Source organism: Mycteria americana, chromosome 6 (genome assembly GCF_035582795.1).
Source record: "Mycteria americana isolate JAX WOST 10 ecotype Jacksonville Zoo and Gardens chromosome 6, USCA_MyAme_1.0, whole genome shotgun sequence".
Taxonomy (NCBI): domain Eukaryota; kingdom Metazoa; phylum Chordata; class Aves; order Ciconiiformes; family Ciconiidae; genus Mycteria; species Mycteria americana.
In genome coordinates, this window is record NC_134370.1 from 28,965,340 (window position 1) to 28,993,297 (window position 27,958).

At 38.6% G+C, this 27,958-nt stretch overlaps 1 protein-coding gene across 1 annotated transcript; it reads left to right on the top strand.

Moving 5' to 3' along the window:
* The first annotated feature begins 1,645 nt into the window (after window positions 1–1,645).
* Window positions 1,646–27,625, top strand: BMS1 (BMS1 ribosome biogenesis factor). The gene is made up of 23 exons (XM_075505192.1): window positions 1,646–1,752; window positions 2,226–2,468; window positions 2,866–3,056; window positions 4,514–4,593; window positions 6,113–6,301; window positions 6,806–6,948; window positions 8,288–8,409; window positions 9,142–9,338; window positions 10,066–10,202; window positions 10,763–11,622; window positions 12,448–12,549; window positions 13,753–13,910; window positions 14,457–14,538; window positions 15,544–15,620; window positions 16,656–16,838; window positions 18,601–18,789; window positions 19,371–19,551; window positions 20,094–20,152; window positions 21,159–21,281; window positions 22,306–22,453; window positions 23,374–23,549; window positions 24,050–24,211; window positions 24,922–27,625. The coding sequence occupies exons 2-23, from the start codon at window positions 2,293–2,295 to the stop codon at window positions 25,156–25,158; spliced, it is 3,972 nt and encodes a 1,323-aa protein (XP_075361307.1). The 5' UTR covers window positions 1,646–1,752; window positions 2,226–2,292; the 3' UTR covers window positions 25,159–27,625.
* The last annotated feature ends 333 nt before the right edge of the window (window positions 27,626–27,958 follow it).

A 27,958-nucleotide genomic window follows, 5' to 3' on the forward strand; every position in this document is an offset into this window, starting at 1 on the left:
ATTCTGTCAAGGCTCACAAAGCTGCACCAAGGGCTGTTAAGCTGTCACTCCTGGCTGCTGTAATAATACCAGGCATTACAAGCCCTCCATATGGTCTAGGGAACATGCTTCCCTTATTAGCAAACCCACGTTTCAAACACTGAAGTGGAATACAGTCTGAATACTTCTTGTGAGCAAGTCCAAGAAAAAGTAAATCATTCTCCCATCACAGAGCTATGTACTGCTCAGGGTAGAGCTTTTCTGTAAGTTACTGGTTTTCTTTATTTTGTTACAAGTTGCGTTTAGCAGACCTACCTAGCGTATATTTCACAAATAGGAAAAATCCATGCAGAGCACTCTCTTGTGACGTTTCTGTAAACTTTCACTCCTTGCTACCAGGTGGAGAATGCCAGAACATAAATTACATGCTTACTCAACATGTAGGAGGTACTTTCACAGCAATCGCATTAGTAGCTTCTTCTGGACTTGCATGCCAAAAGCATCTCTGCTGTCATGTGAGTAGGTGACGCTGAGGAAGAGGTGGGGCAGGAACCAAGTGTGTTCAATATTGGACTACTCTTCTGCTGCCTGTAAAATGCTCCTGTTGATAGAAGAAAGGAGGATTTTGCATGCTGAATATTGAAAACTGTATTTACTTCCACGTAACTTGTCAAAGAGAGATAGCGAGGACCCAAATTTACCCATGTGGTTTATATTCAGCCTGGGCCTACCCCACTGCTAGGTGTCTTGAGTTCCTCATTTTGTGGGAGCCTGCAAAGCGCATTCCTTCCTTCTCAGCCACCTCCTCCAGCAGCAGGACCATGACAGCCACGGCCCCTGCAGCTGCGAGTCCTCGCTGGCAGCCCCCCGCCTGGGAGGCAGGATCTGGCCTGCATCACAGAGACAGCAGTTCATGACCTGGACACCTCTTTAGCAGCCCTGCTCTTCGCTGTTTCTTGGCATAAGGCAAATTACCCCGGAAAAGAGGGCTCTTCACTTAATTAAGCAGGACCTGTACCTATAAATAACTTCAGGAGGGCTCGCCTCAAGGCGTAGGCACAGCCAGAGATAAACAACTGCTCACTTCTCACCTAGAGTACCTTGACTCCTGCATGCCTAGTCATGTCCTTACGGGGTGGTGGACTTGATATCTGAAAAAAGCCCCCATCTAAGTACATCTAAGTACATTTCGTCCGAGTTCATAGCACTGGAAAGCCCTTCATAGGTATTCACCCTCTGACTTGTTTGCCCTCGCATAGTCCTTGGTAAGGATTTCTTTCTTTAAAAAAGATCTTTTGCGCATTGATTTCTGGGGCCACAGCAGCCAGTTCGTACGGGGACAGCCCCGAAGACTGCGCGGCAGCAGGCGGGAACCCCCGAGCGGCTGCCGGGCAGCCGAGCCGCCAGGGCCCTTGGCGGGGTGCAGCGGCCACACGCCTCCTCAGCCCCCGCTGCTGTGGGGCAGGCACCGCCGGACAGCTACCGCGAACCTTCACGGCACCTCCGGGAAGTTATTTATTCACACATCAGGCGTAGCCAGGGGTCGGTTCCGGGGGTCCCAGCCCGGCGGTGCCGGACCGCCGCGCCGAGCCCCCCTGACGGAGCTGGCAGGCCCGCGCCCCGTCGGGTTGCCGCCCTGTGTGCCGGCAATAGGGCTCCGCCGCAGCCGCTTCTCCCGGAACTCCAGGCGCAGCCGCTGTTTCCGGGAGGCCGCCATTGCGGGCCGGTGGGTGCGGGCACACGTGGGCCGTGCGGCGCGGCGCGGCGGGACAGGTAGCTGGTGGCGGTGGCGGCCCGTGGGGAGCAGCCCCACGGCATGGCCCCCTTCCTTCCCTCGGGGGGCGTGGGGCCGCCCCGCGGCATGTCTGGCAGCTCCCTGCCGCGGGCGGCGGTGGAAATCGGCTTTCCCTGGAGTAAAGTAGCGGCCCTCCCCCTGCGCCGGCCCGCACCGCCGCTGTGTGTGAGGGACCCGCACCGCCGGTCCTGCCCGGAGAGCCGCGTCCTGCCGGGCACGGAGCCCGGCCTGGGCCGAGCCCTGCCGTGGTGGCCCCGGCCGGTGCAGAGGGCCTGGGGTCAGCCAGGAGTGCTGCTTTACGCTGGGTGGGCTTTTCATGTGCGGCCGGGCAGGATAGAAATTAGTTGTTCCTTCACAGGGTTAAGTAATGCTTACACAGTGCTGCTGTTGTCTCACGGGTATGCTGTATACGTGTGCTGTATGTGCTAACTGCTTTTTCTTCCTATGTCAGCTGTGCACAGTATCACACAGAAGCAATCTACATCATATTGATTGTAAACAATCGTTGAAAGTGTAAGATGGAGGAAAAAGAGAAGAAGAAGCATCGCGCAAAGCATAGCGGGCCAAAGGCAGAGAAGAAAAGGAAACGTTATCTCAATGACCTAGGAATAGGAGATGAGGAGAATGCGCGGAAGAGAAACCCTAAAGCCTTTACGGTCCAGTCTGCTGTGCGGATGGCCAGAACTTTCCATAGGTAAGAAGTGGGAATTGGTTATAGAGCATGCAAGGTCGGCTGGATGGATAGGCATTGGCTGGGGTTTCTTTGTTGCTTTGTGTAGAAATAGACATAGTGTAATTTTCACTGGCGTTCTCACATAGCTTTCATCATTCACCATGTTGTGTTGTAGGTTATGCGTGTGTCAGCAGTGTGATGCTTTCTGCATCTGTGTTACGTGGTACAGCTGTGTTGGTCTTAATGGAAAAAAATGCGTATAGCTCCTTAGACTTGGTGGGAGTTCCACATACAGATTAGTATCTGGGGTCTTGGTGAACCTTTGTGTCCAAGCTTTTGCAAACACTCAAGACTTTCAAAGAACAAATATTATTGTTTTTTAAGTTCTTCTATTTATTTGGTACAAATTTCTTCTCAGAACTCAGGATCTGAAGACTAAAAAACATCACATTCCTGTGGTTGACCGTACTCCTTTGGAGCCACCTCCTGTGGTGGTGGTTGTAGTCGGCCCTCCCAAGGTTGGGAAGAGCACCTTAATAAAATGTCTTATTAAGAACTTCACAAGACAAAAACTGGTTGAAATCCGGGGTCCTGTTACTATTGTTTCAGGTGAGAACAAAGAGATGAGAAATGGAAATGCTTATTTTGCACTCCTTATTGTTTTGCTTTTAGAGCTAGGACATGTTCATGTTCTTATAGTTTTTGGTCGTTTCTAAGAAATCATTTGGATGTGTTATCAGGCGTACTTATTAACAGTAAAATAATAGTGAGATTTAGGCTTTTGGGGGGACTTGTCCCTCTAAACTTGTTTTCTACCCTGCTGCGATTCCAATTCTGGTGTGTGGTTTTTTTCTCTTTCCTTTCTGGCTTTTTTCCCAGTTTTTTCCATCCCCCAAACTTTTTCCAGGTTTTCCTTTTCCACTGGGTTCTGTTTTCCCTTTTGAACTGTTTTTCTCTGGCTTCATGCTAACCTCTACATGCATTTCCCATTCTTTCAGGTTCCCTGTCCTATAATTCCTTCTTTGTGTCCCTTTCTTTCTTAAGCCAAGAATTAATTTGTCTAGCCATTTCCAGTTACACTTCTCCACCTCAACCCCGGTCAGTTTCTTTTCCTTTTTGTTAAGTTTTCAGTCCCAGTCTCCACTTGTCTTAGTCTGTTCCCTTCATACTTTTCCCTGAATATTACCAGGGCAGATCATTGAGGTTCTAGGGGGAGCACAGCCCACAGCAGCTCAAGGAACCAATTTGTAAGGGAGATCTTGCTTGGACGCAGACAACTGTGTGTTTGGTGTAGGTAGACTCTTCAGACACTTTAACTAATAAATCTCCCTTTTGCAAGGAATGGTTGAAAAATATGAGAAACAAAAAATGGAAAGGAAAATTCATGTGTTATATTTGATTTCCTAATTGGTCTACTGGGACTCGAGGGTTGAATTTTGCAATTGATAACCTGAAGAAAAAGCCATGATACCTGTTGTCTATAGTTGCTTAAAGTTGTTATTCGTGTTGTCTGTAAAGTTCAGTTAGCTAACTCAAGTTAGTCAAGCCAAATTAACAGTGGGTACGTTTTTCTGATTTGGGTGCATGTTACAAAATTTTTTGATATGTAAATCTACTCTTTTTTTTTAAAGGCTAGAACAGAGTGTATTTTTCCTAATAATATCAAAAGAACAAAAATATGTGGTAAAATAAAATCCACAGTACTAATGCTGGGGCACTAAAGATAAAAGAAGCAGAGATCTTTTTTTTTTCCGAAGCAAAAAAAAAAAAAAAAAAAGTTCGGGTTTTTTTACTATTAGGATTGTTTTTGGAAAAGACCGAACAACTGCTTTGAAAACATGTACTCAACCTGATAATTTTAAACGAAAGAGTTAAAATTTAGCAGAATTATAAACATTTGAAAACAGGCACTACTACAATGGTGCATATGACAATCTATACGCTAGACAAGAATTTGAGTCCCAGATACTCTTTAGGAACTTCAGGAATGTGACCTGAAAATAAAACAATGGATTAATTAGTTTGCTCCCTCTGTTTCAGTTTTTGATTCTTAATTCTGTTTTCAGGTAAAAAACGCAGGCTAACCATTATTGAATGTGGATGTGATATTAACACAATGATTGACCTGGCTAAAGTTGCTGATTTGGTAAGTTAACAATGGCATGCGATTTCTAATATAATTTGTATTGAAAATAGTACTTCTGACTGGACTGCACCAATGTATGATTTCTCTACCCATTGCTATCGAAGGCAAAACTGTCTTTGGTTTCGGAAAGAACAGGACTAAGCTCAACAATAAACCTTATATTCTGGAACAACCCCTAGGACTTTCCTTATCCTGGGGGTGGGGAGAAATAAAGTGTGTGTGTGGTGGTGGGGAAGATGTGGAAGAAGGGAAATGCAACTGAACGTCATTGCTAATGCAACTGGTAAACTTTTAATGGAAGATCTTATAACAAGCCAAGGTGATGAAGTGACTTTTCATTAAGGGATTTGGTCAAATCATGTAAATCTGAAAATCGTTTTTAGTCAAGAAGTTTTCAACTAATGTATAAAGTATAAATATGTATTAGTTTACTAGTTGATTTTATTTTATACACTCTGATGTCTCTATGTTTGAAGATCACTGTGTAGTAATACAATTGATTTCAGTGGAGTGTGGTCACCATTGTAATTTACTTGTAACTTTTGGTTCAGTGGATTATGTCAACTGATCTTGGGGACCCAATGCACGATCCATTTGTCTTATTTAGAATTTTACTTTACATGTGGATTTGGAGTATATTATTCATAGCTGATCAGGGTTTGGGATCCTTATCTAAATATTAACTATCTAAATAATACATGTGTGACTAATCCAGATATTGTTCTACTTGCATGTTTTCTACTTGAGGAAGGTAGATGTATTAAAAAATAACAAAAAATTTCTGTTAGTAGGTGTGACACATGTTTGAGATTCTGCATGCACATAGTGGTGCTGAGAATCTACTTGGTTTTATTGTTAGGAGGCTGAGATTACATAATCACTTGCAGATCTCTGTCATCAGTTCCCATGTGTTTTAAGCTCTTAATTGCCGAGGTCCTAATACAACTTTGCTTCCATTTTCATGTGACTGTTGAGTGCCATTTTCCTGTGTCAGTGCATTTTAGTGATGCGTGACGGTAATTGCAATGTGTGAAGTAAGTTTGTCTCATTTTACCAAAAGGCTTGGCCTTAGAGGCATTAGTGCATCCAAGACACAGATATAAAAATGTTATTAATTTTCTCAGACATTCCTGCAAATACTGGAAGATACTCAATTTTGCATATTTTAAATTCACCAAATAAACACCTGTTCAGACCTCATTATGATAATGTATGTTATTGCATTCATAGAGCAGCCTTATTCTTCTATAGTTTTCTCGGGGACAACGAGCAAATCTATATAAAGGAGATTGACTGGAAGAAGAGATTTGATTTCCGCACTAACTTCTAAAGCAGCTAAGATCCATACTTTAATTAAAAAGCCAAAGTTGATTTTCAGTTTATATGAAAATAAAGAACAAAACTTTTTGCAAGATTTTGGTTCCCAAGAAGCTTATGATTTTAAAGGTGTGGTCTTTGAAATTAGCTCATGTGGACACCATGGTATTGTAATAGTGAAATGCTGATGTTGTGTTTTCAGGTTCTAATGCTTATTGATGCCAGCTTTGGATTTGAGATGGAAACATTTGAATTCCTGAACATTTGTCAGGTACATGGCTTTCCCAAAATTATGGGAGTTCTTACCCACCTGGATACATTCAAGAACAACAAACAATTAAAGAAGACTAAAAAGAAGTTAAAGCACAGATTCTGGACTGAAGTGTATCCGGTATGACATTCAATATTCATTTTTTCCATATGTTTTGCATTAAGGAAGCTAAATTAAAAGTGAGGCAATACTTAAGTATTTATTATGTTCCTACATCTTTTAAATAATACTATAAATGGACAATGCTGCTGATGTACCAGATTACGTAATCTTTCTTCTATTTGCTAAAATACTTGTGTAATTATTCTCTATCCCAGTGTGACTAGCTACTAAACATGTGATACTAGTAAAAAGGTCTGTTACACAGGTGCTATGCAAGGAGGATCTGCTTGTAGGTCTGAGAGATAAATTAACCATTGTACGAAGTTTTCTGGATGTGAATTGTTTTCGCGTAAGATTTAGGGGGCAATTTTCACTTTGAAGTAAACTAGTTTGATCTTTTGGAACCAATTGTAGCCTGCAATTTCCAATTATGATTTACAAATTTGAATTGCATTACCTTTTTTTAGTTTTGTAGGTATTCAATTGATGTTTAATGTGTTTATGTCTTTTTAATGTGTTTAGGGTGCTAAGCTGTTTTATCTGTCTGGGATGGTTCACGGAGAATATCAAAAGCAGGAAATTCACAATTTGGGGCGTTTTATCTCAGTTATGAAATTCCGACCTCTTACTTGGCAAACGTCTCACCCCTATGTTCTCGCAGACAGGTGTGTGCTTTTCTCTCTGTTCTTCAATCTCAGCATAGATAGCACCTTGCTGTTTAAAAAAATTATAATATTAGAGCCAGTCTGCTCTATGCGTGAATGGGTATTTAGTGTTATCTAGATGGCTTTGGGGAAATTAAAGCATACTTTTCAGGTTTGTGCTGATAACTTTAGCTGTTCAGTTTTCACTTGCATCGGATCATGTAGACAGGCCTTTGGTATACTGTAAATACTTTTGAAACACAGGAAAAAAAAACCCTGCTTGTTGATGATGATATTGAATTTCTGTGGAAAAGAAACAGTGTTCCAGCAATTTAACAACAGCTGGTGAATTAGTCCTCTGAGTTCCCTGGACCATCCCTTCTGCTCCATCTCCATGTATAGCATTTGATTCACAGTCTCTTTGGAACATGAAAGTAATCTTGATGGTGGCTGTGCCTACCTGAGAAATTACCACACCTTTTATATTTTATTGCCAGAATGCTTACAGTTATGACTAAACTCCCACAGGAATCCAAGGTGCCTAGAACAAGTCTCTTTCAAGGCTCTAATTCTTTAGAAAATTATCAAAATTATCAATTGGTACTTATCAATTGTCAGAGAAGTAGATAAGTATCATGCAAAGTCCTGCAAAATATGCAAAGCAAAGAGAGGGGAAAAAGAGGAAAAAAAATATTCTGTAGTCTTTCAGTAACGTTGTTTTAGGTTGCTATAACTGTTACAATTATTTTCATTGTTTGGTCGGTTTTAAGCTGATCTGCAGCCAGAACGTGTGTGCCATCCTCCTTGGCTGTGTGTTTGTGTTGCCTCCCCTGTGCCCTGTAGAAAGGAGCTCTGGAAGCTGTTTCCCCCTCATCTGCCTGAAAACAGCGAATCTTTCCCTCTCCCCTTACCTGTCATAGCTTTTGTGTTGCTCAACACCATTATTAAGGAAAAGAAGGTATTGTGTGGCTGTAGGCAATGCATCTTTCAGCTGTCTTAGGGTGGTTATTCTGTTTTCCTTCTAATGGCAAAATTGATTTGAGGAGGGTTGTGTGTGGAAAGTTTATAAACAGTAATTAAAATGTGCTAAGAAAGCAGTATATGTTTATCTGAAATGTCAATAAGTCTTCTGGAAATATATTGTTGAACATGATTATACCAATTTTAAAATAAAATTTTAAAGTATTTTTGAAAGGTATTTCTTTCGTATGATCATTCTATTTTGATTATTAGAGTCTGCAGAGCACGCAGGGGCAGCAGTGATGCTGCAATTCTCTTTTCTTAAGTTACCTTTTTTTGAAAGTTACTATTAGAACTGCTGGATAGTCTAACTTTTTTTTTTTTTTTGAATGGTGGGTAGAATGGAAGAGTTGACAAACCCGGAAGATGTTCGAATCAATCCCAAATGTGACAGGAAGATATCACTTTATGGATACTTGAGAGGAGCACACCTAAAAAACAAAAGTCAAATTCATATGCCAGGTAATTTATCAGATTCTTAAAACTGGTTTTGTACTGTTTTATAACAGTACTGTGAATTTATAACTGTGAATAACAACACAGCTCTTGCTATTTTTATTGTGGAATGATTTATGTCTTTAAACTGTACATTGTAAAATAGATTTGTCACCTTTCTAAATACATATTCTGCTTTTGGAAATTATTTTTCATAATACACATTTTTGTAAAATAAATCCTTGTGAAAAGTTTTGCTTTTAATTGTGCAGTTTTGTTGCAGTGTTAAACACAATCTTGGCAGTGTCTGAAGTTTTTCAAAGGTGTTTCGCTTTAGAAGGTGCTTGAAATGCAAAACATACCAGCCCTAATAGTGAAAAGAAAATTTGGCTTATATAAAATTTCTCATATTCATTGAAAAAACTTAATATTTTAAGTGAATGATTTAAAAGCTTAAATTCAGAAATATTTTAATAATAAATTTACAGACCTAGTCAGAAAAGTGAGTTGTTAGTTTTCTCATTTTAAAAAAAGTAAACAAACCCAAAGCTTTGCAGTATTCTGTGAACTTACGTATGCTTCTCTAGGTTCAGTGGTAAGGCAGAAGAATTGGATGTTCGATACAGAGCTCGCTGTTGATGAATCACTGAATGCTACAATGTTTTGTTTTTTTTTTTTAATCTCTTCATGGTGAATTGTACAAATTTCAGAATGAAAACTTTGTGAAAATCTTGTTGCTTCCCTTGTCTGTTACCCCAGGTGTAGGAGACTTTACTGTGAGTGATGTGAGTTTCCTACCAGACCCCTGTGCTCTACCTGAACAGCAGAAGAAGCGTTCTTTAAATGAGAAGGAGAAACTAGTGTATGCCCCTCTTTCAGGAGTTGGGGGCATTGTATATGATAAAGATGCTGTTTATATTGACCTTGGTGGAAGCCATGCTCATGAAAAAGAAGAGGTAAAGGAATGCTGTTGGTGATTTGAATTCTCTTGCAAAATATATTTTTTTATCCTTAGAGTCAAAATAAGTGTTTACAAATAAGCACCTTTAAAATAATCAATCCTTATATATCTGTAGTGGGTAATTTCTTTTTCTTCTCTACTGATTTCAGAGGAGGGATATTTTTATTATCTCTGTGTAAAATATTGTGCAAAACATCTGAAGGTTCAATTAATAATAAATACCTAAGTTAGTTTCATAAACTTTCCAAACATTGACTTGAGATTTGTAAAAACTCCTGGTACTGGGGTATTACCGCTCTTACTTTTGCAGGGCAGGGTGGTTGTGGGTGAACACTTACAGGATTTGACTGGTCAAAGGGAGAGGTGGAGAACATTTGCATACAAACAGATTGAATTCAGCTGTTTTCCCCTGTGTTGTGCTAAATGTTAAATACGCTTGGGTCTATGATAATGTGTGCTTGCTGATATTTACTGTAGTGGTTGCAAACTGTGAAGGAGGCCCTTTGATTTTTCTTGGGTTAATATTGTATGCATTCTTGAAATGTGAAGAGGGGAAGGGAGACCTTGCTATTCTGAGAAAATGTTTATTTAAAATGCTTTGGATTTTTTTTCTTGCGTATGCATATTTCTACTGTTTTAGGCAGATTAATGACTCTGTTAGCTGCTCATTAGACATTTGTTTATTCATTTTAATTGAGAAGTTAAAAATCTTGGCTTTCCAGGAGGAAGTGAGACCAAATCACGAACTAGTTCAGAGCCTCATCTCCACACATTCAGCCATTGATGTTAAGATGGCGTCAAGCAAGGTCTCTCTCTTCATGGACTCTAGACCCTTAGGTTCAGAAGATGTAGAACAAGAGTAAGTTTTGAATGCTGAGCAATGTTTGAGCATGAATGAATCTCTAATTTCAGGCTCTAATTTAAGAAAAATGCTCAATGGAGCGCAGTTAGTAGAATGGCTTATTGCCTAATTCTTCCTCTTCTGAGACTACTCATATGCCACGTGTATTTTGAGATAGGAATAATTTATATTAGAAAAGTTTTGCAAGCAGTATAGTCCTGCCTTCCAGGAATTCCTTGCTGATATAGCTATAAGTAACATATTTCCATTTTTCTTCAGAGTTTTGTAGAATGGCAGTCGTAATCTTCAGTAAAATTCATTGTATAGCCTATTTTCATTCCATGGAAAATGAAATTTCTTGGAATTATTTATGGCTATAACATAGGGTGTATTCTTTAATTAAGAGGTGTTCTGTACTTAAAAAACTGCATTGCCTTTTTAATGTTCTCCATAACCTTGCTCTGTTTTTCTTAAAAAATTAAAAAATAGTTTTAAATGTTAACATGAAGCTTCATTGTTTCATTAAAATTTCCTTGTACTTTACCATCTTACCCCAAATATGATCTTTGGGAAAACAGGTTTGTGATGCCAAAAGAAGAGAGAGAGATTGATTTGAAGACTGGAAGAGTACGTCGGAAGGCATTATTTGAAGAAGAAGAGAAAGAAAATGATGATGCAGTAAGTGATGAGGAAGACGACCAAGAAGAAGAAGAAGAAGAAGCAGCAGCAATGTCTGAGGATGGAAGTGATGGCGATGATGAAGATGATGCTGAGGAAGAAAGTGACAGAGAGCTGTTAGGGGAAGAGATGGCTCTTGGGAGAGCCAAACGTCTGAAAACAGAGGTGGCTAAAGAAGAAGCTGTGAATGAACTGCCAGCATTTGCAGACAGTGATGACAATCTTGAGATGAGTTCTGAAGGAGAAGAAGGAAAAACTGCCCCTGAAGAGAACGAGATGGAGGAAGATGATGATGATGATGATGAGGAGGAGGAGGAGGAGGATGAGGATCAGCAAAGGACTTATGAAAATGGAAGCTCAGATAGTGAATTCGAGGCTGCAAGCAAAAGAGTAGCTGAATCTAAGCAGTATGAAATAAATAGGGAAGATACAGAAATGAGATCGCAAATCTCAGATCACAGTCTGAAAAGAAAAGCAGTGCTTACTACAGATTCGGGAAACTGCACAGCAGAAGAGGCATCAGAGTCTGAGGTTGAAAACTCTTCCATCGATGAGGGCGATGATGAAGGAGGATCACATGATGAATTAGAAGCTGAAGAATCAAATGGGAAGGAATTTGGGCACACTCAAGCAAAGAAAGCTGATAGCATTAGACAGACTAAACTTAAAGCTGTAGAAGTTGAGGATGATGATGTGGAGAACCTACTGAGAGAGGAAGAGGAGTATGAAGAAAAAATAGATTTTTCTGCTGACACGACAGGTAGACTATAAATGTTAAAAATTTTTACTGTCCATTTTTAACTGGGTTAATTGTTAAAGGATATTATAATTAGTAAATATTATATAAAGTTGCCCCTCCAATGTATCTGTAGTTGTTAAGTGGCAAACTTCAAGTTAGGAAACCTGGGATTATCTGCTATTAAGCCTTTGATTTGCAATGTAGTATGCAGGTCTCTGGTTTCCTTCCTCTAAAATGGAGGTGATTAATTTTATAAACTTCATTGATTCTGCATACATTTCTCTTTAACTTTAATCTTTATGGCTATGTGTGTAAAACAAATTATGATGCTCTATTACATTTAGAAAGAATAAAACATTCTTGGGGGAATGTTACTAAAATCTATTAACTACTCACTGAGCACTGGAACAGGTTGCCCAGAGAAGTTGTGGAATCTCCATCCTTGGAGATATTCGAAAGCCATCTGGACACGATGCTGGGCAACCTGCTGTAGGTGACCCTGCTTGAGCAGTGGGGCTGGACAAGATGACCTCCAGAAGTCCCTTCGAACCTGAACCATTCTGCGAGGCTGTGAAGAAGACGTGTATCATCATGAAAATAATAAAATCTGTTATTATTGCTAATAATCTCTTAAAATTTGTCCTAAAATTAGGACTAATCAGAAAAAAAAAAAATGATATAATTTTTTAGCCACAATTTATGTTTCTCTGTATATATGGAGTATGAAAAAAAGAAACTGTGGGTTGTGTCTACACTTCCTAAGCCTGTTGTTATTTAAAATATTTATGTAGCTCCTAATTCTTGTTCTTTTTTGGAGGTAGAACACAAACTTTTTTCCCTTTTCAGGTGCGCTTAAGTGGAAAGAGGACCTTACACAGAAGGCAGCTCAGGCCTTTCTAAGACAGCAACGTTCAACCCCCAATCTTCGTAAACTCATCTATGGAACAGGTACAAATCTGTTTGGAAACTTGTATTGTCTTAATATATGGTGGCTTCTTAGCTGTTAACAAGTTTGCAAGTCTGAATCTTTGAGCGCTGTCTTTTGGTGGGAGGCTTGAGGAGAGGAGTTTGACCTTTTTTTTAATTACTGATACTCATTTTCACTAATAAACGTAATAAAGACAGTTTTTACTTTTCCAATGAAAAGCATTTTGAGCTCATTTTCCAGACTACTCAATTGTTATTTATGTTTTCTGGTGCAACTATTTTCCCCCCGAACACTTAAAGTTTGGACATTTATATAATTATCTGGTAGATATTATACAAATCCATTGTGATAGTTGATGTGTTTCATAAAGGGATGTCGTTTGTTGGCTGTTTTCAGGAATTTGTGTCTCACAGTGACTGATAGTGGAATATTCTCTTAGATGTGACTTAGTATTATCATGTGATAATAGTCACATGACTTAGATGTGACTTGTCTCTAATAAGGGTGCTTGTCAAAAAAAAAAAGCTAGCTGGCTTAAAAGGAGGAGAAAATTGCTATTTATGCTATTTATGTAATTTGTCCTGTTTAATTCACAACTTTCCCAGTAGTTGTCTGAGTGTACAAACTTCATCATGCAGAGCCTCTGTAGAACACAGTGAGAATTTGGCTTTTGTAAATCTTCCGCAGTGCAGGAGTGGGAAGATTTGCTGACAGATTCTCAAGTCTGGTGTTCTTGATTTACAGACTAGCTTAATGTCATTTCTATTCACAGATTGTTTTGGTATTGTTTCTACTTATGATATTGAATGAATATCCTGTGTTTACTTATTGGGCAATATTTTTTCTGATGATACCAGTTATGCAAATTAAACCAGATTTCGGGTTGTTCAAAGAAATTTGAACTATGTGGAATTTGTGAAAGGAATGACATGTTTCCATATGGAACAACTGTACAACTGAAGTTCACTACGATTACAGTGTATAGTATCTCCCTGGTTGCTGCTCACCTTATTTTGTCCTTGTTGAGGGTATTAATTTAACTCTTACACTGGATCAGTGTACCTTTTTCTTCAGTCTTATATTTAAAACTATTTTTAGTTTGCATCTTTTTGTCCTCAAACTACTGCAGGTATTGTGAAACAACCTCAAATCTTCTGCCTTGTGTTATGAATGTAATCCATGTACTGTGGGGGAAATAATCACAGCTTGTATGTTTCATGTAGCTGTTGAGGATGAGGACCATGAGAGTGAGGATGCAGGTGACGAACTTGGAGGTTTGTTTCATGTCAGCCGTCCAGACAAAGCATCCAAACAGAAGGTTAATGCTCTTGACTGCTCCAAATTTCTGATAGAAAAGCCGCAAGATTGGGATTTAGAAGAGGTAATACTACTGGATAATTGCTTCTGTATATCCTACATTGGTTATGTCCTGGATGTGTCTCATAAAGTACTATTGAGTTGTCATTGAAACAGACCTATGGGTGTTTCAGCCAGAGTGTCATATGCTTCTGCTGCTTGCTGTCATTAGAAGTATTTACTAGCTAACAGATTCCAAGGTCTGTTCTTACAGGAATGGAAAGTTAGAATAAGTCAATTTAATGCTTGGCTCTCTTGACTATTTGGTGGATCATAGTTTGCTATTTATTTACCAAAAAGTAAAAAGCAGGGGAATCACGAGTGAAAATATAATGTAAGATAGAGACCTTGTTAGTGTAAAGCCCTTTGGGCAAGAGTTGAGTTGGTTTCACATTCCTGCTTTTGCTGAGGCATTTTGTAGTTTTGGTAATGATGTCTTGATGTGGAGCTATGCGTGAGAATATTATATTATCTCTGAGGTGGTATCTCTGATGGAGGAGTGGGGAACATATTGGAGAATGTTTCTGATGGCAAGCTGGAACTGTACAAGGCAATGACACTTATTTTGCAGGTTATGAGCAGTATTCGAGACTGCTTTGTTACTGGAAAGTGGGAAGATGATAAAGATGCAGCAAAGTTGTTGGAGGAAGATGGTATGTGTAAGACTTCTAAAAATGATTAATGTATACAGGATTTGTAAGAAAAGTACAATTTTGTAGTTACGTGTGTAGAATGTTTTGCATTAGTGATATGCTATGCTTGCAAATTTTTTCAGTGTGACATGAAGTATTATACAGGTGCTAATATAATAAAGCATTGCTGTAAATCTCTGTACAAACAGTAGGCAAGTAGCACATTCTGAAAATTTACTCTCTGAAAAATAGGGTATATGATTTAAATTAGGAAATTAAGTCCTTAGTTAACACTTGGCCATACCAACTTTGAGTTACGTATCCAAGTTTAGCTACTCATCCTCTATGTATGGTTTATTCTTTTGGATAGTCTTGGTAGAAATAAGCAGAAATTCTTTTTTAATGGAAAGGCAAACTGGTCATTCACCTTTGGCTGAAAAGTGAGATCTATCCTCAGATATTTTGGAGGCGTTTTTGTTTGTGTTTTTTTTTTTTTTTAATTAGGAAATATTTAGAAAATTTTAATAATATGGCTGTAACTTATATGCAAAATAATTGTGGTTTGACAGGCTTCTATAAGCATTTGTTCTTAACTTAAAATTTGTCTACTATATTTAAATTTTTTATTAATTTTATTTTTTTAAATTAAAGATAGGAGCTCGATTGCTATGCTAGTGTCTTGTGTTATTAGAGTGCTAATTAATGTGCTGTGTAGTCCTTTGGAATGATCTAAACTTTATTTACATTTTTGAAATCATAAAGTTAAAGGTATTGAAAGGAAGGAGGAGGAGCCACTGGAGTTCAGCTGAGAATTTTTCAGCTGAAACTATAGAGAGGGCAGAACAGACTTATAAAACTGTTGATGGGAAGAAAAAATATTTGGGCTGAAACTAATCTACAAAGCAGTACTGAGAAATACACAATACTGAAAATATGAGAAATTGTATGGAACAATATAAAAGAATGGTTAACTGCAATACAACAGAATGGTTAACTGTCAGATATCTTGGGTGCTTATTGTTGCAGAAGAACTGTATGGAGATTTTGAAGATCTTGAAACTGGTGTTGTGCACAAAGGAAAGCCTGCTGCTGAAGGAGATGAGGTCTGACCTATATTTTTATGTTCTTTAGCAACATACATGTATATGAATTTCTGATCAAGTGATAGGTGTCCGATGTAGTAAACTTAGTTTTCATGAATCAATAGGAAAGAAATCACTGGGAACAAGGAAGAAAAGGTGTATGTATTACAGACTTTGGAACCTATAAATGTCTAGAATGGCATGTTTTTGCCCTCAAACTGAATTGTTGTTTAAGGTTAATTATGTAGAAGTCACCTCACTTATTTAACAGTAGGTGTCAGCCTTAATCAAGAGCTGCAGGATCTGGAGGTATGAGAGAAGTATTTTAAAACCAAATGTGATCATAACTGTTTGTACTATGTCATTTCATCTGATGCAGAAGATTATAGAGCTCTGTTTAAACACAACAAATTGTGGAAACTGACAGAGTTTCCTAGTCATTCCTCATATCTGCATAAAAGAGGCTGGTGGAAGCAATTTTATGCTGTGAGTTGGATATCTTCCAAGAACAGAGCTGTAGTTGTCTGTGACAATACAGATTGAAAAATCAATTTTTTTTCGGACTGAGCAACTTGATAGCTTTGCATTTCATTATAAAATTGAGGGTAACGGCATCGTTTTGGCGGTTTTCAAATGGTCTATGAACAAACTTCCTCCTCTCTAGCCTCTAGAGTGCTGCCTTCCAGCGCAGTATTACTCAACACTATCAACAGTTACTTTTCTTCCTCTTTTATTATGTGTGCGTATTTTAGCTGTAGAATAACAGATGGATCAATTCTAGGGTCTGTTCCCTGACATTAAAATAAATGTTAAGTCAAGAAATTTTCTCAGTGAAAAGGGATATGATTAGATCATGAAATGTTTTGGTCATTGCTGAAGTTACATCTTCTTGCATGAATAACTTACTAATTTCTGTCTAAAATTGAAATATTTCAAAAGTGTCTAATAATTTGCATTATGACAAAATATTACTTAATAATATATATTAAATTGTTAATCAGAATGGGTTGTTTTCAATGAACAGTTTTACATGTTTGATAACTTACTGTTGATTAGTCTGGAAGTGAAGAAGAGGAGGAAGACGGGAAAACGTCCAAACCAGAACATGAGGAGGAGGAAAAGAAAAAGGAGCGCATGGACAAGAAACGGAAACTGAAGGAAATGTTTGATGCAGAATATGATGAAGGGGATGCCACGTACTTTGATGATCTTAAAGAAGAAATGCATAAACAAGCACAGGTAAAAGCTATTAACTAAGCAATTTATCTGGCTATACGTCTTCAAAAATAGCCTACAGAGTTTGCCCAAAGGTTATTTCCTGGAGGCACATATGACATTCAGGAGCTACTTCAGAAAGTACACACAAAGAAATACATGCTTGCGATTTTTTTTTTTTTTTAATGGTTGAACATTTTTGATTCCATTAGCTGGAAATAAACAAACAAGCCAAACAACTGAAAGCTTAATTTAAATTGACTTAAGTAATTAACCATATTCTAAATCGCTGAATAAGTCAGGATGCGTCATCTAAACTTTATCTACTTAAAAGTTTTTAACAGTTATCCATTTGTCCCTTAGTGGTGGAACTAGCATGACAGGTCTCAGAAAAAAACAAAACGTGAGAGAGGAGGTTCCCCTCCAGGAAGAGGAGGAGGGGGGTCGGGGGGGGAAAGAAGAAAAAAGAAAAAGGCATGCTTTTATGTGTAGGAAGGTGAAAATCTTTCTCGTGCTAATTTGTGTCAAATATTTTCCTGGGGTGGGGTTTTTTGGTGATTTTTGCAATGTTATTTTTATGATTTTTGCAATGTTATTAACGGATAAGTAAGTTCTGTGTGGCAGTCTTTTTCATCAAACTGTCAAGTTATTTTTAGGAAAAAATAATTTATGACCATTGCTCTGTACATGTGGTAGGAGTCTTCAGGGTAACTGTATCCAGAATTGGAGGTGTTGATTTTGTTCCAGGCCTTGTTTTCTTAGGTAAAATCTTGTAAGCTTGAAAGTAGCTTCTTTCTTTGGCTGACTTGGAAGAACATTGCCTTACATTGCTAATAATTTCACTGTCTTCTCTTCTGACAAAATCTTGCCCTAAATAGTCATTAAATGAATCATTACCTTCTTGCATTAGCCTCTGTCATAAGTGATCATATGAGCTCTGGTATGCTGATGTACTTACTAAGAGCACTTAAAGCGTAAAGAAGGACATTCCAGTAAAAGAATACTAGACAGTTTACAACTGTTTCACTTGGGGTCTGTTACAGAAATACATATCAGCAATAGTCCTGCTGCAGGATGGAAAGGCAAGGATCTCAAACTGGGGATGTGTAAAGGCTTCTAGAAAAATAAACTTGGGCCAGAAGATTTGTGCCGTATGTCAGTACCTTGAGAAATGAAATTAATAATGAGTATGCTTAAACATGACATCTTATAGGTAGCTGAACATCAGGAGCTAAAACAGGAGGGTGAGGCTTCTTGTTATTCACAAGGATATCTTGTTAAATATTTACACAATATCTACATTCATATGGTACAGAAGAGCTTTAAAAGACCCTTTTGATGTTATACAGTGTGAGGATGCACAGAAATATTTTTAAGCTGCTGAGTAAGATAGGAGCCCAGCCTCCTCATAAAGTGACACCTTAAAGATCAGGACGTTAACTTTAAAAGGTACTTGGGCTCCTAAATCAAAACCATACTTTTGACAGTTGTATTTTTAAAATCCAAAGTCACCATTATGAAAGGTATATCAGAAGTCACTCAGTCATTTGCTTCTCTTGGGTACTGTCTTTCAAGTAGACTAACAGGCCCACTTGGGATTTCAAATTGGAAGGAATTCATGGTGGCAGAGATCTTGCTCTGAATAAAAAGTTACAAAACCTATCAGATCTTTCTCGAAAGATTTATATAAATGTTAGCATGTTTTAAATAAAACTGGCGCTTCATGAACAAGTTGTTAATACTTGAATTTTGTAAAACACATAGTGACTTTCTCTTTGTCACATAGCTTAATCGAGCGGAATTTGAAGATCAAGACGATGAGACCAGAGTGCAGTATGAGGGTTTCCGGCCTGGGATGTATGTTCGGATAGAGATTGAGAATGTCCCATGTGAATTTGTCCTGAATTTTGACCCTCATTATCCTATTATCCTGGGTGGTTTAGGCAACAGCGAAGGGAATGTCGGATATGTACAGGTATGTAGCCAAAGCTGTGAATATAGGTGTGCTTCAGAGTGTCTGGAGTTATTAATTATTTTCTGTTTATTAAAGATACAGTAGACACAGAGAGAAACCTTCATCTCTGTCTCTTGAATAGGGGTTTTGCTTTTGACAAAGTAAACTCTACAGTAGCAGACAATGGATTTTTACAGGCTTAGTTGGATGAGTAGAAGAAGTTACTGTCGTTTAATGTTCATCTGCAGAGATGTCTCGGGACTAAGGCCTGATATTGTGATTGCTAAATTGTACTCTGAGGTTCGTGGTCTATGGAAAAGTGGCTACAGAAGAGTTACTAGCACACACATATATATATTTTTAATATGATACTTGCTCGTATGCATACAAACATGACTTCAAAGTCAGTGAAATACCGATTAGCTTTATCTTTCCAATCAACCTAGTGTTAATGAGAATGTTCGAAGATACAAAGCTTACTGAATAAAAAATTCTAGTGTAGATGGAAGTTGCTTTCAACCATTCCTGAAAATTAAGGCTTGAATTTCAGAATTAATGTTGTTATCTTGTTAATAGCATTGTTCATCTTTTCTTCTAATTAGTTGCGCCTGAAGAAGCACCGATGGTATAAGAAGATACTTAAGACACGTGATCCTTTAATCCTCTCATTAGGGTGGAGGCGATTTCAGACTATCCCCATGTTCTACATTGAAGATCACAACGGGCGTCATAGGCTTCTGAAGTACACACCACAACATATGCATTGTGGAGCAACTTTTTGGGGTGAGGGTGTTCTAGAGTTACTATCCTGATCACTTAATCATTATAAAATTCTCAAGCTTTACAGGATGTATCAGGAAATACAGCCAGTAGCTTTTGGAAGGAGAAGTCTTTAAAAAGTTCTGTTCCCCATGGAATATAAAATAACACCAAATAGTATGGGTAAATAGGCAATTGCCTATTATTTGTGAATTATTTGAATGATTTGTGAATTATTTGGCTTTTAATCAAATTCTGAGCTTTCTGCTAGGTTGTTTCGTATCAAAGAGGAACCTGATTTGTTGGCTGTGTGCAGAGAGACACTTGCACACATTATGGGCCCAGCCCTGCAAATGCTTCCATACATGAGTAACTTCTTGTTAACCATTCATTTAACTTTTTTGGGGCTATATATGCGAGTAATGGGTTGAATGCTTTAAACTTTTCTTTGGTTTTATTCATTGAGAATATTTGACAGGTATTTCTAAGCTTTCTGACTCTAAATAAAGGCTAGATGCTGTGTAGTAAAACTTTTAATAAATTTTTTTAATTTAATTTTCTTGTAGGGCCCATCACTCCTCAGGGTACAGGATTTTTAGCAGTTCAGTCTGTCAGTGGCACAACGGTAAGTTTGTTACCACAAAATGTTGATTACTGCTTTCCATGGGTCTTTGGATAAAATATATATATATTTGGGGAAGAAGGTTTATGTGTGGTAAAGCAGTGATGTTGTAGGAACTGAGAAAGTAGGTGGACTCAAGCTTTTGAAAGGTGTGTTGTGAGGCGATAGGAAACTGGATGGAGGCTTTTTTTTTTTTTTTTAACAATTGTCATCTGCTACACTGAAAGTGACAAATATTGCTTTATTATTTTCTGTGGAAGGATTTATACCTACTTGATTTTCAGGTACTAAGTATTTAGACAACTTTTAAAACCTTTTTACAGGATGAGATACTGATGTTCCTGTTGAAAAAGTTTGCCCTCAATGTGATTTCTCTGCATCTTGTTAGAATGTTTATGGGTATCTGAATTAATTTAAATAGTGTTAAAGCGGTATTTATCAAATATGATCTTCGTTGCATATATATTACCCAAAGGTAGACTTATGTTTACATACAATGTATAACGAAAGCTTTGCGTGGCATTGTAATGAGCATGACAGTAATCAGTGGTGATTATTATCTCCTTCCTAAAATATGCCTTAAGTCCTATTGCACAGTCATCTTGTTACATGTATTAAAAGGCTATTTTTGTCACGTGTCCCTAGCATAATATAGTCACTTAGAGCAGTGCAGGAAGCACTTCTCCTTTGAGACTTTCTGTCTAAGTAAGATTCTGTTTCATAAAGAGAACACAGTGAGGTAGATAACAAGGACTCTTAGATTGCTTCCAAGGTAATTAGAATGGCAGTTCTGAAAAATCTCATTAGCGAATGGTAGGAATGTTACGTCAGCAGCACCTCAACTAGTCTGTATGAAGTCAACTTACATTTGTCATGCTGCTGTACTGCTGTAAAGGTTATAAATTCTGAACTCAAACTCTAAAAAGCAGTGTAATTGTATCAATGAAATGGTTCTTCACTATTTGGTAAATACACATTTAGCAGTGTCTTTCATCTCTGTATGTTTCAGCCTGATTTCCGGATTGCTGCGACAGGAGTTGTGCTCGATTTAGACAAATCCATAACTATCGTAAAGAAATTAAAGCTAACTGGTTTTCCCTTCAAAATTTTTAAGAACACTTCTTTTATTAAGGTAGGTATGTAGGTACGTATACTGTAAAACCACATGTACTGATGTTATGAAGCAGTGCAACCTGGGACTTCATCTGTCTTTCCCAAGACAGAAGTTCCCCATCGCTGTTGCACAGTGTTCTGGATCTCAGTAGCTGCTTGGGTTTTTCTGAGCTCTCTTCAGCACGGTCTCTAAAGGTACCGGTCATTAGGCAATGAATGTGAATTATTGTTAACCAGACAAAAATTCTGGAACAGTCTCCTGGCTCACATTCAGTGTGATTTCCTGCCCCCCCCCCCCCGTCGTTTAGCTTTCCACAGTGGCAGGTACCTCTGGAGAATGTGAACCTGTCCCTGGTGTCATTCAGGCAGTTTTATCCCACTGAATTTCAGCTCTGGGGTCAAAGATGACTTCTAGCAGTGCTTAGGACTTCACAATTACAGTTACAAACGTGTTTGGGGCAGGAATTGTTGCAGAAGTAAATTTTCATTGACCTTCCAGCTGTCCTTAGTTGGGCTTTCAGGCTCAGTAAGAGGTTAGATTGTTCTGCATTTGGGGCAGTAAGCAACTAAGTACTGATCCCAACAGTGAAGCACTCAAGTATTTGCACTAAGCATACACAGAATCTTTCCTGACTTCCTTGTGATTCATGAAAGAAGCACAAACCTTGGAGAGCTATATTGTATTAGAGTCTCACAGCTAGCAACTTAAGGCAGCTTACTGGCTTTTAAGGTACGCTGTGTTCCAGCAAATGACTTTAAAAGAGAACTGTACAGATTATCTTAAATATGTTCTGTTTTAGAATTTTAAATGTGTATATTTAATGCTAAGAAGCCTTGCCTGTGGTATATGACTCTAAGTAGATTGCTTTTAGTATCTTACCTTAAAGTCAGCTCAGTAGGTTTTTGGTATGATCAGCACTCTTAGTATAAAGACAATGTTATGTTCTTCCTATTTCTTTGAGAGATGCTTGTGGGAATTAATGTTTTTGTGGCCTACACAGGTCTTAGCATCTTGAATGATGGTGGGTAATTTACACTTTCAGGGAATGTTTAACTCTCAGTTGGAAGTGGCTAAATTTGAAGGTGCAGCGATTCGTACTGTGAGTGGTATCCGAGGACAGATCAAAAAGGCCCTCCGAACTCCAGTAGGTGCTTTCAGAGCAACATTTGAAGACAAGTTGCTGATGAGTGGTAAGTTGCACTTTCCATGTAAGTTATGACACAACTTTCATCCTGCTTCACAGATTGAAAAGCCGTGTCTCAGAATCTCTGGAATCTGATAATTGAGTTGTGAATTCAAAGAGCATGAAATATCTGGTGAGATGCAGAATAAAACTTAAAAAAGTATATTTTATGTTGGATTTCTTTCAGTTATACTCAGAAGTCATATAATATGCAGATGAAAAGGTTTGTCTTGGAGACCTGTTTCTCTGAGTGTTTTAAAGTGTTTTACACAGCATGGTATGCTTTTCTCCTTGAATGTGCAGATGAATTGTATTCAGTGGTACAAGTGCTACAAGGACATTTTTCTGAGAAACCCAAAGAGTGGCATTGTAACTCTAGTTAACTTTTTTCCCTAAACTTTTGGGGAAATTATGCAGGGGATGGGTAAGTGATCTCTTGTGTTTGCTGAGCATCACTGTGATGTTGAGAACATGAGTTTATGCTTATTTGGGTTTATATGACCTCTGTTTTCCTAAACCCATCAAAATTATGGATCGTGCAAAATAAAAGCAAGTTAGTTCTTTTACAAAAATAGGCAGAGGAAAAGCAAATTGTTTTTGTCAGTAATAGTAGAGGCACAGATACATATATGAACTCTGTTGCTAGTTCTTTAATTGAATATGAATAATGAATAGGGTGGTATTCAGCTGGCTGCTCTTCAGGAGTATGTACTGTTCATGATTTTATGGGGTTTTGCAGAATCCAAGTGTACAAATAGTTACATTGCTTTTGCCTAACATTTAAGAGATTTGGTATATATACCAAGCACAATACTAGCATGTGGTCTAGATGTTAGTTCTCTATTCTATTCAGGCAATCTTTGCTTAGAGTGTGGATGTGATGAGCTATGGTGTTATAGAGCCAAGTAACGTTTCCTTCTCTTTCAGATATTGTCTTTGTGAGGACTTGGTATCCTGTTTCTATCCCAACATTTTATAACCCTGTAACATCCTTGCTGAAGCCAGCAGGTGAGAAAGATAGTTGGAGTGGAATGAAGACAACAGGCCAGCTGAGGCATGAGCGAGGCATCAAACTGAAACAAAACAAAGATTCTCTCTATAAGGTATATTTGATATGTCTTTTTTTTTTATTATTAAAAAAAAAAAATGCCAGTAATCACAGCCAAATTTCCACTCTGCCTCAGACCTGTGCAGACCGAGAGTAGCGTAAATACGTGTTCATACATACGCATATGTGACTTTGTATTTTTATCCACAAGGCACAGTCTTTCCCGGCATGAGATGGGAATAAAGCAGTGGAAAGCAGATTGTTGTGGGTCAATGAGAGTTCATAAAGTAATCTGCAGGGGAGAAGTCTCCTCCAAAAGCTTACTGAGACTTCTGTCATAGTAAAATAGGGGTAAACATACCATTCACAGTTTAGTGCAAGGACGTTGGAGAACATTTTTTGAGTGTTTGGTGGGTGTTTTGTTTTGTTGGGGGGTGGTGGTGTTTGGTTGGGGTTTTTTTTTGTATTATTTTGCAGTTTTTTCCCCTGAAAGATGGAAAATAAAAGCTTTTTAAGATCATGAATCTTATGTATGTTCTATATCAATTCTTTTAGCCTATTGTGAGGGAGAAAAGGCATTTCAATAAGCTCCACATTCCTAAGGCACTGCAGAAGGCACTGCCTTTTAAGAACAAGCCTAAGAATCTTGAGAAGAAAGGCAAGACTCCAAAAGACCAGTGGAGACCAGCTGTTATCAGGGAGCCTCATGAAAAGAAGGTAATTATCAGTTACTCTGAAACAAGGACTCCCAAAGGGTAAATGTGTTGCTTAGACCATTTCTAACTACTGTTTTAGCACTTGAATCTAGTGCTAAAGACATATATGCTCCTAGTGAAAAATAATCACCTGCAATTTGTTTTGTTCCCGTTTGGCACGTGGTACGTATATGGAACTGGCTCTGAGTGGACCGTGTCTACTTTTTAAACTAGTAGGTCACCTGAAGCCTAAATAGGACTTTTGTCCTTGTCACAGGACTTGCAAGGTATTTCAGTTGGATGTAGTGCTCTCACATTATGGGTGACTTAAATTGGCAGCTGCGGTCTTTTATTTGAATTGTCATTGCTATGCATTATTAACAAAGACAGGACTTGAAGCAAATACTCTGTTTCAAAAAGTGAGAACTATAGAGTGCTTGCAAAGGCAAGAAGATCCAAACTTCAGTTGAAGTGTTCTATAGTAACAATTAGGCATAGCCTTTTAAATAGTATCTAACCAAAAATCAGAGTTCACAAAAACTAAGCCTTTGATTAACTTCCCAACAAGATAAATGATTAAACCATTTTAGAAATTGGGTAACAGGTGCAGAAATAATTAGGAACTTGCCCTGAATCTCTGGTTCATCATATAGCTCTCTGCTGAGGTTAAACTGTTTCTTGCTCACCAAAACTGAACTGTTTGTATATTGATTCTCTCTTTTTCTGTTTTAGATATCAGCCCTACTCAGTGCTTTGAGTACAGTGAATAATTACAAGATAAAGAAAGCCAAAGTAAAACATCGGGAACAGCTTAAAGAATATCTCAAAGTTAAGCAGAAGGAGGATGAACAGAAATTCAAGAGGCAAAAGGAGGCTAAGAAAAAAATCTATCGCATACTGGGACAAAGGGAGAAAAAGAGGCAGAAGTCAAGCTTGAAAGGATCTAGCAAGGGAGAGAAGAATATGTAAAAATTTAATCAGATTTTAGGCCAAATGAGGAAATAGGGTAGCTGTGCAATTTTCTGTTGAAGAAACAAAAAGGCCTTGGACTACACCAGACATGCTTTCAAGAGAAGAAAAAAAATACAAATACGACCTTACTCAAGCTCTTGAATACATTTGGCAATGTACATAAGTAAGATGTAGAAGTATGGATTGTGGTTTTTCTACATGATATTCTGGAGGACTTTGTATTTCAGTATATTTCTATCCATACTGCACATTCTATCTAGCCAATAAAGTATTTTAATGTCAATTACAGAATATTGTTTAAGTCTTAGTACTAGTGGAATTCTGTGGGAGAGAGAACTCCTCTGGATGTCTCTGAACGTGCTTCTGTGTTGGTAGTACTTTGAGCCATTGCCTAAATTTTGCCCTTGGCAAGTCTTCCATTAAAAGGCATGAAGATCAGCTGTTACTGGGTAGGAGTTTTGGATTCTCTAGCTTTGATGTGCTAGCAGATGCCACCAGAGTAGCTCGCTGCTGTGCTTAGATCATCTGGTCCTGCATGAAAGCATCTCCATTTTTTACGCTTCTCACTAGATATTAAGCAGATCTTCAAAATAGTGTTCCATCCTGATCTTCTGTTACTTGACTGGTTTTGGCACACTGAGACTGTCAGTAGATCCCTCAATGATGGCAGCTTTCTGGGCAAGCAGTATCAGACTGTTCCCAAATGTGTGTAGCTACGTGGTAATTTTCTGTGAGGTAAGCACAGATGGGGTAACTTGCTTCCTTTGGGAACATCTTCTTATGTCTGGCCAGCTTGGTTTGATGATACGGTGTTAGACTTAAGATGAATGGTGAGAAGAGGTAGTAGATTATTCTACTCCTGTTAAATTAACTGAGAGTTGAAATCTTTCTTGGCATGACAAGAGGCTTTGAACAATCATTCTGTTGGAAGAGCAGTGGAATTTATTTCTGTTATTCCATACATGGCATCAAATAGTTACTGTGATATATGTATTTTTAATACTTCATCTTCGAACAGGCAGCGGGTCAGATAACATCAGTAATTTCTTGGTCTCCTTCCTGAATGAGTTCACTCTTTATCATTAAGCTAAAATTCATTATTATTGCTGCACTGTAGTAATATTTGCTATCTCAGATGGGAGATCCCATGTGGGATCAGGCTGCATCACACAAAAGGTTTCTGCTGAATGGGTTTGTAGACTTTTTTGTGAATGTTTAGCATTTCAGGATTTTCTTAATTAATCTCATAATGTTCTGCGTACTGATATTGAAATTCTAATGTATCCGTCTTTGCCTATATGATATTAGGCTGAAGCCTGACTCAAATTAATTTGTCAGTAATTTTTTCCCCCTGTGAGATTCAGCTGAGGTCATGTGAATATGAAAACATGATTTATGCTTAAATAATTGAAGATTCTCTGCTGAATAGACAACCACTGCCATCAGAAATTTACAACAAAGCTGTTGGCTTTTTTTTGCCCCACAGAGTGGTGCAGGGTGGTCCGCCATGACTTTGTTCTGCAGGGTTGTTTCCTCTTCTGTCATACTGTGCTAGGCTAGGTCTAATCTAAACCATCAAGGAACTGTTTCCTATTAGTCCTGGTTTTATGCTGTTGTGAGCAAACTTCCATTTTATGTGGTGGTGTTTGCATCTTCCATGTATTCACATGTGACAAGTAGTTGTACTTTTTTTCAGCACCTGAGAAGTTACCACTGCAACACTTGACTTAAGGTTTCACATCTGCTATTTACATGTAATGAAAAATAATTTTGGTCTAGTTTGTTTGTAATAGCTCTGCCAAAGATGAAAATGGGGAAATGATGGACTTGTCTTGTTTTCATTGTGGAGAGAACCACTCAGAGAGCCAACTGAGCATGAAAATGTTTCACTTGCGAAGACCATACAAGATACTTGTCTGGATTATACTTTCTTTACTCTTTAGGTAGCCTTTTTCAAAGGGAGAGAAAATTTTGTAAATTTAACTTATTTTCTTAAAATAAAAGAACATGTAATATGCAGTGGGTTGTAAGATAGGAGCTGGTGTGTGTTGTGAGCCCTGCTAAAAGAAAGGTAGAGGTTTTGCAATCTCTTGCAGTGCTGACTTTATTTTGGAAACTGATGAGAGAGAATGAGCTTAGCGACCGTGCCAGCAGAGCCTGTGTCTGTTTTGGCCCAAGGAGACCTCGTGCCGCCCAGGCGCTGTGATGGAGAGCCTGGCCAGGGCCCGTACATTTGCTGATTGTTCCTGGGCCATGATTTACAGTGCTGCAGGGAAGGTCAGTGTAAATCTCCAGCGTGAGGGGAGTGCTGCACAACATATAGGTTGAAATCATTCCTGTATTTGTCTGAAAATGGCAACTGTGCTACAGCCTTTGCATAGCTGGGAGAGACTTTAATACTGTATGTGAGGAGAGCTACCAGAGTCCTGGTAACAAAGGTATTTGTTTTTTCGTCCAGAAAGACTAAACAAAACCTTGGTTTTAGTAGTAACAGCGACCTCTAATAGTGCTTCTGGCCTGTTTTTAACACTGTATGTTTTAGTTTTGCCCCTGGGATATGAAAGGGCAGTGGTTAGTGCTGAGGCAGTTGAGCTGGGCCGAGTGCTCAACACCTCCCTGGTGCTGCACCGGCACCCCGGAACTGCAGCTGAGGGAGGTTTGCTCTGGACAGCCGCTGCGCGCCGGCCTGGTGCCAGTGAAGGCTGCTGGCCTTGGAGAAAGCGAGGGCCTCGCGCTGCCTTAAGTAACCCCCAAAGTTACTTAAACCCCCAAATGCCTCCCCCTGTCCTCAGAAACC